The sequence below is a fragment of the Microplitis mediator genome, chromosome 5 (genome assembly GCF_029852145.1).
Source record: "Microplitis mediator isolate UGA2020A chromosome 5, iyMicMedi2.1, whole genome shotgun sequence".
In the NCBI taxonomy this organism is placed as follows: domain Eukaryota; kingdom Metazoa; phylum Arthropoda; class Insecta; order Hymenoptera; family Braconidae; genus Microplitis; species Microplitis mediator.
In genome coordinates, this window is record NC_079973.1 from 2,749,608 (window position 1) to 2,765,673 (window position 16,066).

At 38.2% G+C, this 16,066-nt stretch overlaps 2 protein-coding genes across 5 annotated transcripts in view; one reads left to right on the plus strand and one right to left on the minus strand.

Annotated features, from left to right (window-relative positions):
• Positions 1-4,877, plus strand: LOC130668908 (uncharacterized). Its single transcript, XM_057471426.1, has 5 exons — positions 1-309; positions 1,373-1,758; positions 1,821-2,240; positions 2,317-2,745; positions 3,690-4,877. Exons 1-5 carry the CDS (start codon positions 163-165, stop codon positions 4,015-4,017), a joined length of 1,710 nt encoding a protein of 569 aa, XP_057327409.1. The 5' UTR covers positions 1-162; the 3' UTR covers positions 4,018-4,877.
• Positions 4,523-16,066, minus strand: part of LOC130668906 (cadherin-23) — a 27,779-nt gene continuing 16,235 nt past the window's right edge. Inside the window, exons 1-5 of one of the 4 annotated variants that reach the window (XM_057471422.1) lie at positions 13,780-14,021; positions 12,038-12,338; positions 9,641-10,516; positions 5,433-9,573; positions 4,523-5,339 (exon numbers count right to left, since the gene is read on the minus strand). In XM_057471422.1, coding sequence (XP_057327405.1) covers positions 5,123-5,339; positions 5,433-9,573; positions 9,641-10,516; positions 12,038-12,332 — 5,529 coding nt within the window. In that variant the 5' untranslated portion in view covers positions 12,333-12,338; positions 13,780-14,021 and the 3' untranslated portion in view covers positions 4,523-5,122. Of the gene's footprint in view, positions 5,340-5,432; positions 9,574-9,640; positions 10,517-12,037; positions 12,339-12,416; positions 13,282-13,313; positions 13,734-13,779; positions 14,022-16,066 lie in introns of those variants that run through there. The other 3 variants (XM_057471420.1, XM_057471423.1, XM_057471421.1) reach the window with 3 other exon arrangements.

Here is a 16,066-nt window from a genome sequence, read left to right on the forward strand (position 1 = left end):
TGTTAAGGCAGATCCCGACTAGTCTTTCTCGCAATCACGCTCTTTGAAGTACCGAAATTCCGCTGATTAATCGGCAATTAATTACTTAAAATAAATAATTTAGCAAATAATTAAATAAGTGTACAACTGAGTATGACTCGTGTGTGAAAAAGGTTCGGAAGAATGTTCGAAACTGGTCGCAGATCAGCAATTAGCAGCTCCGAGCTCGGACTTTACTCTGACAGATCAGAATATTACGGTAACAATAAATACGGACCAGTTGTTAAGAAAGTTGTCATTGGAGTTATGGCTGTCGTTGCAGTAATACTGGTAATTATCGATCTATTATCGTCTAGCGAACAATTATTGCATTACTTTTGACACTTAGATTACGTATCAGAGCCGCAATTTAGCGGAGAGACGCGAAAAAAATTTTTTCTGTCATCTGTTAGACCTAAAAAATTGATGAAAAAAAAAAAATTCCATTGCCCAATTTGTTTGCACGCAGAATTTGTTAATCACTAATTAGTTTAGGAGTAATAGAGTGTTAATTAAAGTGATTATGAGATATGAAAATTTTCTCTTGGTATTCTGGTGAGCGATGCGGAGCGAAATGGCTTAAAAATAATGATACTAATTGTCTAAGTATAAGATTTCTGCATGCTTCACATATAGGGCGGTAACAGTGCTTTGACATACATTGGACACTGTAATGTGTGATAAAAGTGCCTGATAAAATAATCTGGTGTTTAATTAATTTATTCAAAAGTAATGCTCGTGAGCGAGTTAATAGTTCACGGATCCACGAGTTTTGAATTTACTAGCAGATCCCGCCCGCTTTTGCTGAATGGGAAATTTTTTAAAAATAATTTAATAATTTTTTTTAAAATCTACATTCGAAAACGAGAATTTTGAAAAAAAAAACCTTTTGATAAGTCAATTTTTGAAAAAGTTACAGCTTATTGAAAAAAAATGATCCTGAAGTTAGCAGACAATTAAAAATTTTCGAATTTTTTTTTCAGCAAATCAATCAGAAAAAATGCACTTGTAGAGAATTGAAAAAACTACAGGTGCAATTTTTTCAAATTTTTTTTTTTTTATAATTTACCGTCTAAAATAAAATCCAAAAATTATTAGACGTCGGCTAACTTTCGTATCATAAAAAAAAAATTTCAAATTTCAAATTTTTTTCGGTTGGGTAAAAAAATTTGACAAAATTCTGAAAAATATTTTTTGTCGAGTAAAAAAAGAGAAAAAATTTTCAGCCAAATAGAATATGCAGAAGTTTATGGTTCAAATTACCTGTCAAAATATTAATTAATTTTTGCGTGATTGGCGTTCAAGAAACATCGATAATTTTATAGATATAGATATAGATTTATATATTTTTCAGGCGGCTATTTTTATTTATGACTTCGCTTCTGGCGCAGTGGCCAGCAGCAAAGTCAGCCAGGAAACAAAGCATGCGTACATATTACAAAATCCCCTGAAGAAACCGAATTACTTGAGGAAGACAACAACCGCGGAACCAGATAGACTGGTGTCAGATATACAGGAGCGATCTGATTACGACGGGAATATTTCTTTCGTCGACACGAAACCGGAGATGGACACGGGAAGGAGCGGGGACTTGGAGCTGCCGGAAATGAGAACTCAAAATTTAGAAAATTTCAAAATGAGACAAAGACTCAGAGACGGTGAGGACGGTGACGTTGAGGAAAAAATCGAAAGTAAAGAGATTGTTAACAACCACGCAGTTGTTTATCGCGTAAGACAGATGTGAGTATTAATGAGATAATTAATTTGTTTATTGTTCGAGGTAATTATCGTTATTGTAACAGGTACCATCCGGAGCCAGACACTCAAGTCGAGGAATCTAAGCCGACGCCCTTTCACTTTGAATTGAAAACACCGCAACCTTCGTCATTTAAGCGGTTGAAATTCCCTCAGCTCACGCAGTATCGGTATCCGTATCCTTCGAGAAATATTCAAGAGATAATTAAATATTTAACGAATGACCCAGCGACTACGAAGCATGGGATCAAATTCAGCGGCGTATATATGAACCCTAAAAAATATGAGTATCCTCAGATGGGAAGTCTGGTGGCCAATAGCGACCGCTCGGAATTGCCCGCCGATTCGGAGGAATTCGAAGAGACCGATGACGAAACTTCACATCTGGCTATCGGCCATGACCCTTTTTACCCCTACAAGCCTAATTACCCTGCTGATGTAAATCTCCTTGCTCCTGCAAATGTCAGGTTTGTTTTACTTCAAACTTTTCCCTGTCATATTAATAAAAATAAATAAAAAAATCATCTGATGATTTATGTCCAGGTTCTCGCCTTCGGGTGTCCATCGCTACAATCCTTATTTGGAATCTTCTTACCACCGGCCTATGATGCTAAATAGACCCGCGGTTGCAGAGTCACATGACAATGGAGTTTACTCTGGTAGCTATGGAAAAAGACGGAAGCCAAAACCGTTCAGTGTCATGCTGGACATATATCCGATCACGGAACTCAATGATCAGCCGAACAAAAAAACTTCAAGAAGACCTGCTCCTATGTCTGGCGAAGAATATTCAGAGTCTAGGAGACCGATAACTTTTGGCCGCGCGAATAGATATTATGCTAATAATCCTGTTACACCGATTCCGCTCATCGCCATGCCTGCGAGCCAGCCTGGAATGTCTGAGGAAGACGAAAAGAAACAAATGATTTTCCATCTTAATTTGTATCCAAGAAAAAAAAATAAACTCAATAGGTAATTTGTAATTAGACTATAAATCGAGAGTGAATTCGGATTACAGATTTTAATTTAAATCCAGATTCAATCCGAGTTCCAGAGTTTTAGGAAAAATTATTTTGAATATGGAGTCTCTCCATCGGAGTAATCTAGATTTTTTTAAAATTCGCCTTCACTCCTTCGGTGTTTTAATATCAAAATAAACTTCTTTTAGAAGTCAATTTCACTGCGATCCGGAGTTTGAATCTTAAATAAATTCCCCTTCGGAGTGAATTTTACTCCCAGGGATTAAATAAATGCGCAGACTCCCCATTCACTCCGAGTTCCAGAGTTTTACGAAAAATCACTTCGGATACGGAGTAAATATGGAGTCTGTTTCTCCATCGGAGTGATTTAGATTTTTTAAAAATCCGTCTTCACTCCTTCGGTGTTTTAATATTAAAATAAACGTCTTTTCAAAGTCAATTTCACTGCGATCTGGAGTTTGAATCTTGAATAAATTCCCCTTGAGTGAATTTTACTCCTAGGGATTAAATAAATACGCAGACTCCCCATTCACTCCGCAAATTTTTTACAGTCCATACTAATGTAATTAGAAATTTTAAAATATTTATCGCGATTTTTAGGACAGCGTAATTATGTGGAGAAATTTTTTCGACGATTAGTTAAAATGCAGCAATTAGCCAAATGATAGAAAAAAGTTTCTCTGGAATTATTTTCATATATATATATAGTTATTATTGTTTGACGTTGTCTCGTTAATAGAATAAACGAGTATGACTTTCACTGAAAACGTAATCTAGCGTGTGTAGTAAGAGGACGGATGATCAACGCGAAATGTCATCGTGTCGTGACGCAATTTTTAAAATAATATGAATATAAATAAAAAATTAATATAAAGATCCATCCATATATGTATATATTTATTTACTAATATATTCACATATTTATTGTTTACTTAGAAATGATGTGCTGGAGAGATCGGAGGCTATGACTGCCGAAGACAAGCAGCTGTTTGCCCAGAAGGTCATGTCACCCTTCGATACCATCACCAAGCAGCTTACAGACCAGTCGGCTATCGAAGAGTTTAAATTTGACGCGGATATTCCGAAACATTCCCCGCTGATTAGCCACCAGGAAAGTTTCGTGGAGATGCCAAATGAGAAACCGGCCCCCAACAGAACTGGAAACTTTTCCAACCACAAGACAGAAGAACCGAAAAATACGGAAGAGTCAAAGCCGTCAACCGAGAGTCAAAATCTAGCTGACGGTCTGGTAGCGATAGATTAATTATCATCGTGTTAAATAATCTTAATAAAAATCTTAACGAAGAATCAGACCTTGGCCAATCAAAAGTGAAAGCTCATGATTTATGTTTCGATAATTGTAATCATAAATGCGGTTAACCATTTCACTTTATAAATGTATGAGTTAATTCGTTAATCAGCTCTCTATCTTCTACTTGAACGCAAAACGCCTCAGCGATTCATGTGTACGTTTGTTTATGTTTTTTAAATTTCAAAATACAATGCAGGCAAACGTCGAAAATAAACAACAAATAAATGTTATGTTTTTATCACCTTGACATTTTCATAGAAGGCAATTCCTAATTTTAATTTATCACAATAATTCAAAGACGTCATTATAATTTTTTATCTTTATATAAATATTGTAAAATATACATTCTTTTTATATATATCTATGTATGTGTATAACGTCATATATCTATTTTTAAATTAAATACTAGTTTTATATTATAATATATATTACAAAACGTATTAACGTTTGAATGTACAAAATTTTTTAATTCTTAAGGCCGTTCTCAGACAGTGACCCCCTCCCCTATTTTTTAAAATATTCAATGACTCAGTTGTAATGACCATCTAAAATTTTGATAATTAATTTTAAAAAAAGTTTAAGTAAAGCCATAGATTTAAAAAAAAATTACTTACAGTTGACATCAATTAGGAGTCAAACGAAATTTGGTAAATAAATTTCAGTAAAGTCTTGGCGTCATTATAATTTGGGATGTCAAATTTAGTACAAAATTTCATTTAATTCTTAATTGATGTCAACTGTGAGAAATTTTTTTAAAAATTTATCTTAGCGAAGTTTTTTTTTTTAATTAATGCTCAATTTTTTTGAAATTACCCATACGAAAAAAATATACATCCGGGCAAATCTGCATGTATGCAATATATATCTCATATATGCAGATTTGCCCGGATATATTTTTTTCGTATGGGTAATTAACAAAATTTGAATACTGACTACAGAAGTCATTAAATATTTTTAAAAAGTGGGAGCAGTTTGAGAATGTCCTTAATTGGAACTTACTTTCAATTGAAATAATAAAAATTATTAGCACCGCTTATAGATAAATTTATACAGAAATCTACGATCTGGAGAGAGTACTGGGATGGTAGAGAGTCGTGTCCGCACCCCACTCATACGGACCCTCATGGGGGCCCAGCGTGACCATGGTCCCGGGGCCTAGAGTTCCCAAAGTCGTGTGAGACTGGGCATTGACCATCCCGGGTCCTGAGGACACGTAACTCAATGGCGGCCGCGTCTGTTCTCGGATGCGCGCATGCTTGACCCGTCTTTTGTACCTGTAAAAAGTAAATAATTGCTCGTTGGTAATTAGCATTATGCAGATATTTGTCGAGCAATTGAGCAATTAAAGATAGATAGTAAATACTTACTTAGAATGCATACAGCAAAGCGTGCAGCTGGAAATAATTGCGGCAAGACCGACGAGAGCCGCGATAGCCAGCACCCACATCTGAGTCATAGAAGCGTCCGCTCTGGCAACAGTGGCTGCGCAATGCTGAACTCTTTCGACGTGGAACTTCTCGTATACTTTTTTAAGTTCATCGTTTTTCGGATCACGAAGGAGCGCCTTCATCTCTTCTAGATCGTAGGCCTCGCGACCTACCATCTGGAAGCAGGAACTCGTCGATGAAAAGTCAAGGCTGTTGTCGTCTTTCGAATAGAACTGGGTGTCGTAGACGTTAACGGTGATGGGGAGAGACAGCGCCTGTTGAACGGCTTTCTCGAAGTCTTCTAAAGTCTTTCTTACCTCAGCAGGCGGCTTAGAGAACACGAATTTCAACATATCGCGGTCTCGTAACAGAAATATTCTAAGAGTTACTTTAGTATCTCTGCCGGGTATTTTAGAATTGTTTGCGGTGATCGGTATTTCCATGAACCCGTCAGAGAATCCGGCTAGAGATCCAGTCGTCCTTAGCTCACCGGTCGCGGGATTCAGTGCCAAGTAAGACGGGATTTTTTTCTTGGCCATCGAAGGCTCGGCAAGTGACGTAAAAGATACTTGACCCATTGCGTAATTAATGGGGAGTGCTTCTGAATCTTCGTCATAGGCCTCAAGGGTAATGAGACTCGTGTCTATTGGCACATTTAATCTTACACCTATAGTGATATTATCTTTTATAAATCGCGGCTTGTTGTCATCGACGTCCAGTACTTTGATCATCACCTGCCTTTCAGACGGATCCTGGCGGTTGTAAGGCTTCGGAATCACGTCGGACTTTTGCACGGGATATTTGTAGCACTTTACTGTAATCAAATGCCGCGCAGACGTCTCGCGATCTATGCGGCCACCGGTTTTTATCACCGCGGAATTGTTATCCAGACGTTCGATTGTAAAAAGTCCGCCTTCGTTACCGTAAATGATTACGTAGTCGATCATTCCGTTTTCCCCAACGTCTTCGTCGATCGCTTCGATCACACCGACGACTGTTCCTTCGGGAACTTCTTCCTGAATACTCAGTTCTATGGGCGGACTGTCCAGACTTCTTTTGAAATGCGGCTTGTGGTCGTCGATGTCGTTGACGATTACTTGCAATACTCTGGATGCTTGTTGAGGCGGATCTCCTAGATCCTGAGCGATCAAAATCAAAGTGTAACTGTCCTTGACTTCTCTGTCCAACAATTTTCTGGTAGTTATCAATCCCGTGTCTCCGTTGATGCGAAAAGCGCTGGCGTCATTTCCAAAATTTCCGTCCTCCAGAAACTTGAAGGTGATTTTCCCGTTGGGTAAATTGGGATCGTCGGGATCTGAAGCGACGACTTGGAAAACTGGGCTACCGATTGTTGAATTTTCTGATATATAAGCGATCTCATCTAACGTCGGGCGTATGAACAGAGGAACGCCATCGTTACTGACGACATCGCCGATGTACAAAGTCAGCGAAACGTCGGAGTGCAAAACGGGATGACCAGAATCCTGGGCTCTGACTCGCATCATATAGGGCTCAGTTCTTCCCTTGCCAGTGAGTTTTTTCGCCGAAGATATTTCTCCCGTCTTGTGGTTTATCTTGAACAGTCCATTGGCTTCGCCTTCGTCGATTATTTCGAAATGAATATCGCCGCCTTCACCCTCGTCCGGATCAGTGGCGGTAATGTTCACTATACTGACATTCATTGGAGCGTTTTCGGGAATCACTGCCGTGTAAGAAGACTGCAGGAAACTCGGGGCATTGTCATTGACATCCAGGACATCAACAGTGACAAGGACTCGTGTAGTTTTCTGCTCAGCGCCACCTTGGGGCATATCGGAAGCGATGACGTAAAACCTCAAGACCGACTGTCGCTCGCGATCCAGAGTAGTGTTCTCTGCGATCTGAATATTTCCGGTCATCGGATCTATTTCGAACAAATTCGCGTTCTCTCCAGTCAGAGCATATCTCACTTCGCCGAAACCTCTTCTTATTTCTTGCTCTGTATTAGAACTGTCCATATCGACAGCTTTGATGTTCAAAATTATTTTTCCCGGCTTAGAATCTTCTAGAACCGATACCTTGTAATCTTTCTGAGTGAATACTGGACTATTGTCATTAGTATCCTGGACCTCTACAATCACAGTCGTCTCAGACATTCTTCTGGTGATGTCGTAATCGAGAGCCAGAGCGCGAACTTTGAATTTTATAAACTTCTGACCCAAAGATTCGTAGTCAAGGCGCTTGCTCAGCACAACGTTTCCGCTCTGCACGCCGACGTTTACGTAACTGTCATCCTGGTCTTCTCTGACCAACTCGAACCTCTGAACCGGGTGGCCACTGAGTTCCTTGGCGGAGAGCATCAGCAACGTAGTGCCCAATGGCTGCTCTTCGGGAACGGTTACGCGGATCACCGGATTATTAGCAGACCAACCGGAATTCAAAAAAATCGGGTTGTCGTCGCTGAACGCTTGGATATAAATGGTAACTTCAGTCTTATCTATCTGTTTATCTTTATCTACTATGGCATTAACATCTTCCACTTGAACGGTCAGAATAATAACAGCCGCGACTTGATAATCTAGGACGCGGTTGACGGAAATCATTCCGCTAGTCGAGTTTATTCTGAACGCACTCTTATAATCATATGGAGAAGTGCTTTTTAACGCAACTCCAGTCTTATCAACGGCATTGATGGGTTCTACGATTGAATACTTCAATTTTGAATCGGTATCTGGGTCAGTCGCGGTCACTTTCAGCACAGAATCTCCAATAGCCGCGCGCTCGGATACGTAGACCAGATAAGTTGAGTTGCTGAATTTAGGAGGCTTGTTATTGACATCCAGGATGGTCACAGTGACTGTTGTCGTCGCAGTCTCTCTCACTGGAGTTCCCGAGTCCACGGCATAGACAATAACTTCATACTTATCACCACCGGCGTCCAAATCCAAGCGCGCGTCGGGTGAGACGGTGATAATTCCTGAGCTGGAATCAATTACGAAATTGTCTTTAGCTCCCGACGCAATGTAGTACTGGAGCAACTGGTCTCGTCCGTCCGGGTCATTAGCAATCACTCTGATGACTTCCGTACCCGGGCTAGCGTTTTCTAGAAGTCTTGCTCGGTAGCTATTGGGACCAGGCGGCCCGCCTTTGAAGTTCCCTCTGAAAACTGGTCGCTGATTACCTGGAACTCCGACTCGTACTAGTAATTTAGCTTCGGAATACAACGGAGGGTATCCGTGATCAGTAGCGCGGATGTCTAGTTCGTAGAGACCTCGCTCAGTGTCTCCAGATTTCGCCGGTAAGTTCATTATCACTTCGCCAGTCTCGGGGTTTATTTTGAAAACGTCTTCGGTCATTCCATTGTGGTGACTTATTGAGTAAGTAACTTTCCCGTTTCCGTGCGCTGGGCCGTCGACGTCAGTGGCGCGAACAAACATCTGGGGTTCAAAACTAGTCGCACCTTCGCGGACAGTCCGCGAGTACTCTTTCTGTTCAAAGACCGGCGCATTGTCATTGACATCGTCCAGTTCGATCAAAACATTTACCGTAGAAACTCTTCCGCCCCCATCACGAGCTTCCATCGTCAAAGAATAGGACTTCTGGGTCTCGTAGTCCAACGGCTTTGCCACCCAAATTCCTCCTTCCTTAGAATCTGTTCTAAACTTATCAGCTCCGAATCCCCGTAGAGTATAAGTCAGTTCTCCATAAGCTCCGCTGTCTAGATCCATCGCCACGATATCGCCAAACTTGGCGCCAGGTTTCGAATCTTCGCGGACCGAGAGCTTGTAAACCGCTTGAGTAAATTCCGGCGCATGATCATTCGCATCCAGCAGACTTACATGGACTCGAGAGAAAGCCGCGACACGATCGCCCACTGACGCGGTCACGTCAAACTCTAATTCCCGTTTCGTTGGATCGTCTACGTCGTAATCGAGAGCTTGAGGATCTCGGACTTTTATTACAACCGGCACGCGACCCTGAGCGAATTCCGGCGTCACTGAAAACGCTCTGCTGATTCCCGGATACCCTGGAGCATCCCTCAGAGCCAGACGGAACTTGGCATTGTCTCCTACATCATCGTCACTTACCACCATGTTGAGTCCTGCAAAAAATCATCCAATTAGCGGTCGAATAAATTTTTTAAATAAAAAATCTTTTGAAAAACTGACCTGGCAGCGGCGTGTCAACGCCAATGTCTTCCAGAACTTTGATATTATAAAAGTCATCGCTGAATTTAGGCGACAGATCGTCAACATCTCTGACGACAATCGTCACGACCGAGGCCGTTGAATCAGCGGGAATTTCGTTGTTAATTAACTCAGTAGCTCGTACACGAAATGTGTAAATTCCGCCGTCATGTAAAATACTCGACTCTTCTCTATCCAGCGGAATTTCCGTGGTCACTAATGTGCCCACAGTAATGTCCCCTTCCTTAGAAGTTTTTAAATCAAAGTGATTAAGATCATCACCCTCGAGAGTGAGCAAGACGCTGCGTGACTGACCAGTATCTCCGTCACGAGCTCTTATGGTCATTACCGTGTATCCGGGAGAAGTGTTTTCCGGTATCGCTGCGCTATAAGGAGCGTTTAGAAAAATCGGCGGCTGATCCTGGACGTCCAGAACATCGACCGCGACGGTCGCTTTGGCCTGCAATCGCTTGCCAGGATCACTGGCACCGTCCGTAGCCAATAGCGTAATCAAATACGAGCTACGTCGCTCGTAATTCAACGGCCGCAAGACACTTATCCTCACGTCATACTTTCCCTCAGTTATTTTCTCAGTCGTGACTGAGAAAACAGTGCAGGAGTCATCGTCAATAGAAGCTGGCACGCACTTGACATCAACGTCAGCGTTTACGCCCCCGTCACGATCAGTCACCGTGACAGTACCCTCAGGTAGTAATAGACTTCCAACACTGGCACTCTCGGGAATCCGAGTTGCGTAAGGACGCCCGTGATACATCGGCGGGTTGTCATTTTCATCCAGCACAGCTATTTCGCGGCGAAGAGACACTGTGTTGGGTTCTGATCCAGCTACGCCTTCATCTAAACAAATAAGAAAATTAAACACAATCCAACACAATTTAAATGTTTTTTTAGAGGACACGGAGAAAATATTCTTGTTTGAAATTTTGTGTGATAGTGAAGCCGAGTCATGGTGGCCATACTTGCAGAAATTCGAATCAACTCATGGAAAATTACTGTGACCAGAGTAAAATTTTTAATAGTTACAGTAATCTGTGATATGATCGTTCCCGGGTTGAAAAATTTAATCTGTTTTGAATCAATTAAAAATTTTGAATTATTTCTAGGCAGTTTTACTTTTTATTTGTATTTAATTACCATGAAATTTAAGCGAGTTTTGCCTGTACTGTCCCTCCCCGTGTAAAAAAATTATTGATCATAATGAATTTAAATATAAATTTGATCTCGAAACTCAGATCGTGACACAAATATGGCTTTCATCATGAATTTGTATAAAGAACTTTAATCAGGTCAAAATTATGACAGTAAAATTTAAATCTAAGTGATCCGAAGTTCATTTACTGATTAATTTTACAATCGAAGGTGATTTACGTAAATCAAGTACTTGATAGAACAAGTTTATTGGTAATTTCTGAATCGATAAATTCGACAAAAGGTTTAATTCAGTAAAAATTCAGTCAAGTTTCTATTGAAGTCCAATTCAAAAACGTAATAAATGAATTTTCTAATTGGTACCGATTTACTAGACGAAAAGTTGGAGTAAATTCATGATGAAAGTCATACTTGTATCACGTTCTGAGTTTCGTCATGAAACTCAGACCTAAATTCATTATGAACGAAAATTTTTTTTACGCGGGTTATTTAAACTATTTTCAGACTTGATTTCAATAATTTCTAGTCTGATTTTGGTCGCCCTAGACCAAAATCAGACTTTTACTGCCTATTATTTTGCTTATTCGTTGATCGTCTAGATAAAAAACAGCTCAAAATTTTTATAAAAATTTGAAGACTGACCAATTAGTCCAAATCTAAGACTAAATTCAGATCAAATTTTCCACCTGGGTTATCAATTTCCTACGGCCATAGTAATTTTTCCAGGCGGCCGACATGGTCCGGCTTTACTATGAAACAGGGTCAAAAAATTTGATCTGTTTTAAATCAATTAAAAATTGTAAATTATTTCTATTCAATTTCACTTTTTATTTGTATTTTATTACCATGAAATTTAAGCGAATTTTGCCCGTACTGTCCCTTATTTAAACTATTTTCAGGTTTCAATAATTTTTAGTCTGCTTTCGGTCGCCTCTAGACCAAAATCAAACTTTTACTGCCTATTATTTTCCTTAATCGTTGATCGTCTGGATAAAAAACAGTTCAAAATTTTTATAAAAATTTGAAGACTGACCAATCAGTCCAAATCTAAGACTAAAATCAGATCAAATTTTTCCACCGGGTTATCAATTTCCTACGGCCATTGTAATTTTTCCAGGCGGCCGACATGGTCCATTTGCTATGACACAGCATTCCAAACTCAAATAATTTCTCCATAATAATTTTGTTGAGAAATACCGAAATTAGTACCTGTAATACTTATTATAACTTCAATAAGATCCTGCGCTTCACGGTCCAAAGATTTACGCAGCGTGACTACTCCATTGTCTCTATTCACTGTAAAATATTCACCGCTGATCGAGTAATGTAATTTAGAACCCTCTGGATCTTCGCCTAGGAGTGTGTAAACAGCAGCTCCTGGAAGAGTTCCTTCGGAAACTGCCAGGCGTGACATGTCCCCCCCATGGATGAAATGCGGCGCTCGGTTTATCACTTGACCTCTCACACTCGAGGTCAGCAATAAGATCCATATTAAAATCCTCATTGTCACCTTTTGATAAAAAGTATTTAATGAGAACCCTCATTACAGATCAACTAAAAAAGGTAAACAGAAGGTACTCGTAATTACAGCTCGCAATGAGTTGCCAATAAGGAAATTTGTGGTCAACTTCTACTACCGGTTTTAGCGACCACGGAATCGCGATAAAAGTTGTTAGAAATTACAAACCCATTTGTGGACTGCCATTAGTTTTAAATCCTCATCCCTAATTTAAATTTACAAAATAAAAAACTTTCTAGTCGTCTGGATTTCCGAGGAAAAAATACGAAAACGGGAAATAATTTTCAGGCAGAGGCTTCGAGTAATTTTCCGACTGTTCGTAACAAATTTTATCTGAGATGAATCACGAATAGTTAATGACTAAGTAATTTAAAAAAAGCGTAATTACAAATTCCCGACAAAAATATTCGTAACTTTCTACTCGATCGTAGATGAACTCAAGTGCAAAGGGAACGTTACGTAAACCGACTGTCAGAAATCACCTGGAAATGCGTCTCAGACTCTCACTCCCAACAGTACGAGATTACAATCGACTTATTTTATTTTATCTTATTTATTAAACCCGAACCGGAACAATAAAATAATTATCTACTGTTTAAATTTCAGGCCGTTATAAAACAAATTTACCTGAGTCTGAGATACAGAATACAACAAAAGTGCCGAGCTTACGTACACAGAATTAATAACTTTTATTAGAAAAAAAAAAATAAAGTCCGTTATCGTACTGTAGCCTCGTTGTTAATTCCTGGCACGTTACCGTCATGTTATGCATTAAATTATCCAGCAGGAAATACCATGACTGATTTTTACACTCAGTATTAAAATAATTATATACAGAGCTATGAAAGAAAAAATATTTTTTATAAATAGTAATTATAATCAGTAATCTGTAGTAATTATAATTACGAACACTAGTCTAGTCCGGTCTGTTAGATATCGGAGCGTTTATTTGAGACGTGGACTCACATGACACATGCAGGCATTGAAATCTCGAGGTCGGTTACTAAATTTTTCGGGGCTGACGTTACTGTTCGTAGTGAAAACATCGTTTCCTGCTGCATTCATCCCTATACTGGTTTGTTATCATTATTATTATCATTACTAGTCAGAATAAAATTACTATCGCGGTCTGGTTTACAAAGAAGACTCGTTTTCATTTGATCTGATGGCAAGACACTAGACACTGGGACATGATTAACGGCACGTTGATTCTAACTGTCTCTTAGCCGCTACTCGATGGCCTCCTGTCCCAGAGTCTTAATCACGGAGTAAAAAAATCCCGTTATAAAACGGAGCGTCACGAGCATGGAATGCCAGAAATATGTCATATTTAAACTTAATCTTTAAATTTATCACAAAAAATCTAATGGAAAATTATCGAAATTTGTACATTTTTTCCACTAGTCTGACGGTCACTCGAAATTTAACTCACCACTGAATCGTGTCATCAGTCACCTCATCCTCACTTTTTACCAAAAATCCAACAGATCCTTGCAATTAGTGAGCAACTACTTGATGTTATTTGGGCACATTTGGAGTCGGAATTTTAAAAAATACTAAATGTTAAGTCTCGTAGCCAAGTAAAAGTTCCAAGCCGGTGTCAGCGAGGCGATGGACAGGCGCACACTGCATCGTAAGGAGGTATGTGGCCTCTAGCACAAGGGGAGTGGAAGAAGGAATAAACCGAGTGAGAGAGAGAGAGAAAATAAGGTAGAATATACAGGTATAGAATTGTAGAGTCGATTCTCCGTAACTCCAACAGGTAATCGAGGATTTAACGTCCTACCTCGTGCGCTCCGAGTGTAAGTTAACTCTCTTGAAGGAAAAGGAGGTGATATTAAGGAGGTAGAGAGTGAGATCCAGAAAGAGATGACTAGATCAACCGTTCACCTACAGACACTCTATGGCTTACTGGTACTCCATGAAACACGAGAACTAGAAACTCAACAAATCCTAGTCCTAGAAAATAGTATAGACTATTTATTATTGTTATTATCACTATCAGACTTACGCCCATAGCCTGGACTAGAAAAATCTAAATCTTTAAATGAAGGCGGCCGATCACTGGGGAGAGATCTAGAGCCAAAGGTCAAGGGTCGTTGGACTTTTATGTATATTTATTACTGTTTTATTTAATTGTGGGTGTAATTATTTGTCAGAACTAGTTCTCTGGGAGAGGGTTCAGTTTTCAAGGTATGAATTTCTGAGAATGTAATTCGCTTCCGTAAGTTTTCATATGGGTATTATTTGTTTGTTGCATACAATAGGGAATAGTAGTTATATATATTTATAAATATGTATATATATGTGTAGTTTTGAGGAGAATGGTGAACTAAGCAGAAGAGGGAAAGGTATTTCATGATGCAGTCGCGAGTTAAACGCAGCACAACGTATCCTTATCCTGGGAAATGCCGGACATTATAAAGTTGCTGCATGAGAAGATGCGAAAAATATGAAGGAGTGGAGGTGATATTAGACGGCTAACCCACTTCTCACGGCGCAGAAGAAAAAAATATATATATATGAGATTTTATTATGTAAGAAAATATATAAATTATTTTGTATTATTAGTTTTTGAAATTTAATTTGATGCAAAAAATTCATTTTTAGGGTTTGTAAAACACGAGGACACATCTGGCTATCAATTGCGACGGTTAACCCATGAGCGATAAATTACGGGATCGGAGCGAATCGTTATATTGAAGTGAAAATAAAAAAAAGGGTTTTTTTTATTTGATCGAAAATTTTTTACGCCTCGCGGACAAATCTTTCGTGTAATTTCGGGCATTTTTTATTGCGAACTACCGAATGTCGGCAAACGGGTTCGATTTCACGGAATATATTTTATTGGAAGTCGAAATTTTTAGTGAAGCGATAAATGGGTTTTTTGTGCAAGAGTTCGATGAACTAATTTTGTTTTTTGTTGTTGCTCTTTAGGTGTTTAATCTGCTCGAAATGTTATTTATGGAGATTATTTTAATTGTTTATTACCTGAAGCGCAACACGGTATTGCGTTGCGATTGTGTTCCACGTGAGAGGAGAAAGTTTTTTTACCTTTTAGACGATACACGTTTTACATCATTAATTTATTATTGTAATTAGTGTTACGTATTTTTAACACTCTGTTCACACGTTCTAAAATCTTTATAGTCAAACTAAACAAACAATTATAAATTATAATTATAATTGGAATTATCATCATAATACAAATATCAATTATATAATAAATTGTTTTTTTTAATTTTACCGAAATAAAATAATTTTATTCTGAAAAATTCACCACAGAATTTTTTAAAAATTAATTAATTGAAACATTTTCAAATTAATAAACTATAGAATTTTTAAAAAATTAATTATTTTAAAAATTTTTCTCACGTAAATTTATCAGAATTTTTTGAAAATAAATTAATCGACATAAAAATCTTTAAATTAATTAACTGTAGAATTTTAAAAAAATTAATGAATTAAAAAATTTTCAAATTCATTAACTATAGAATTTTTAAAAAATTACTCATTTTAAAAATTTTTTTCAAATGAAGTTGTCAGAATTTTTTGAAAATAAATTAATCGACAAAAATTTTTAAATTAATTCTATAGAATTTTTTTAAAATTAATTATTTTTTAAATTTTTCTCAGATGAATTTATCAGAATTTTATGAAAATAAATTAATTGGCAAAAATTGTCAAACTAATTAACTATAGAATTTTTTTAAAACTAA

Coding starts and splice junctions, on each gene's coding strand:
- LOC130668908 (XM_057471426.1), top strand. CDS start 163: ATGTTCGAAACTGGTCGCAGATCAGCAATTAGCAGCTCCGAGCTCGGA. Junction 310..1,372: donor CTGTCGTTGCAGTAATACTG/GTAATTATCGAT, acceptor TATATTTTTCAG/GCGGCTATTTTTATTTATGA. Junction 2,241..2,316: donor CTTGCTCCTGCAAATGTCAG/GTTTGTTTTACT, acceptor ATTTATGTCCAG/GTTCTCGCCTTCGGGTGTCC.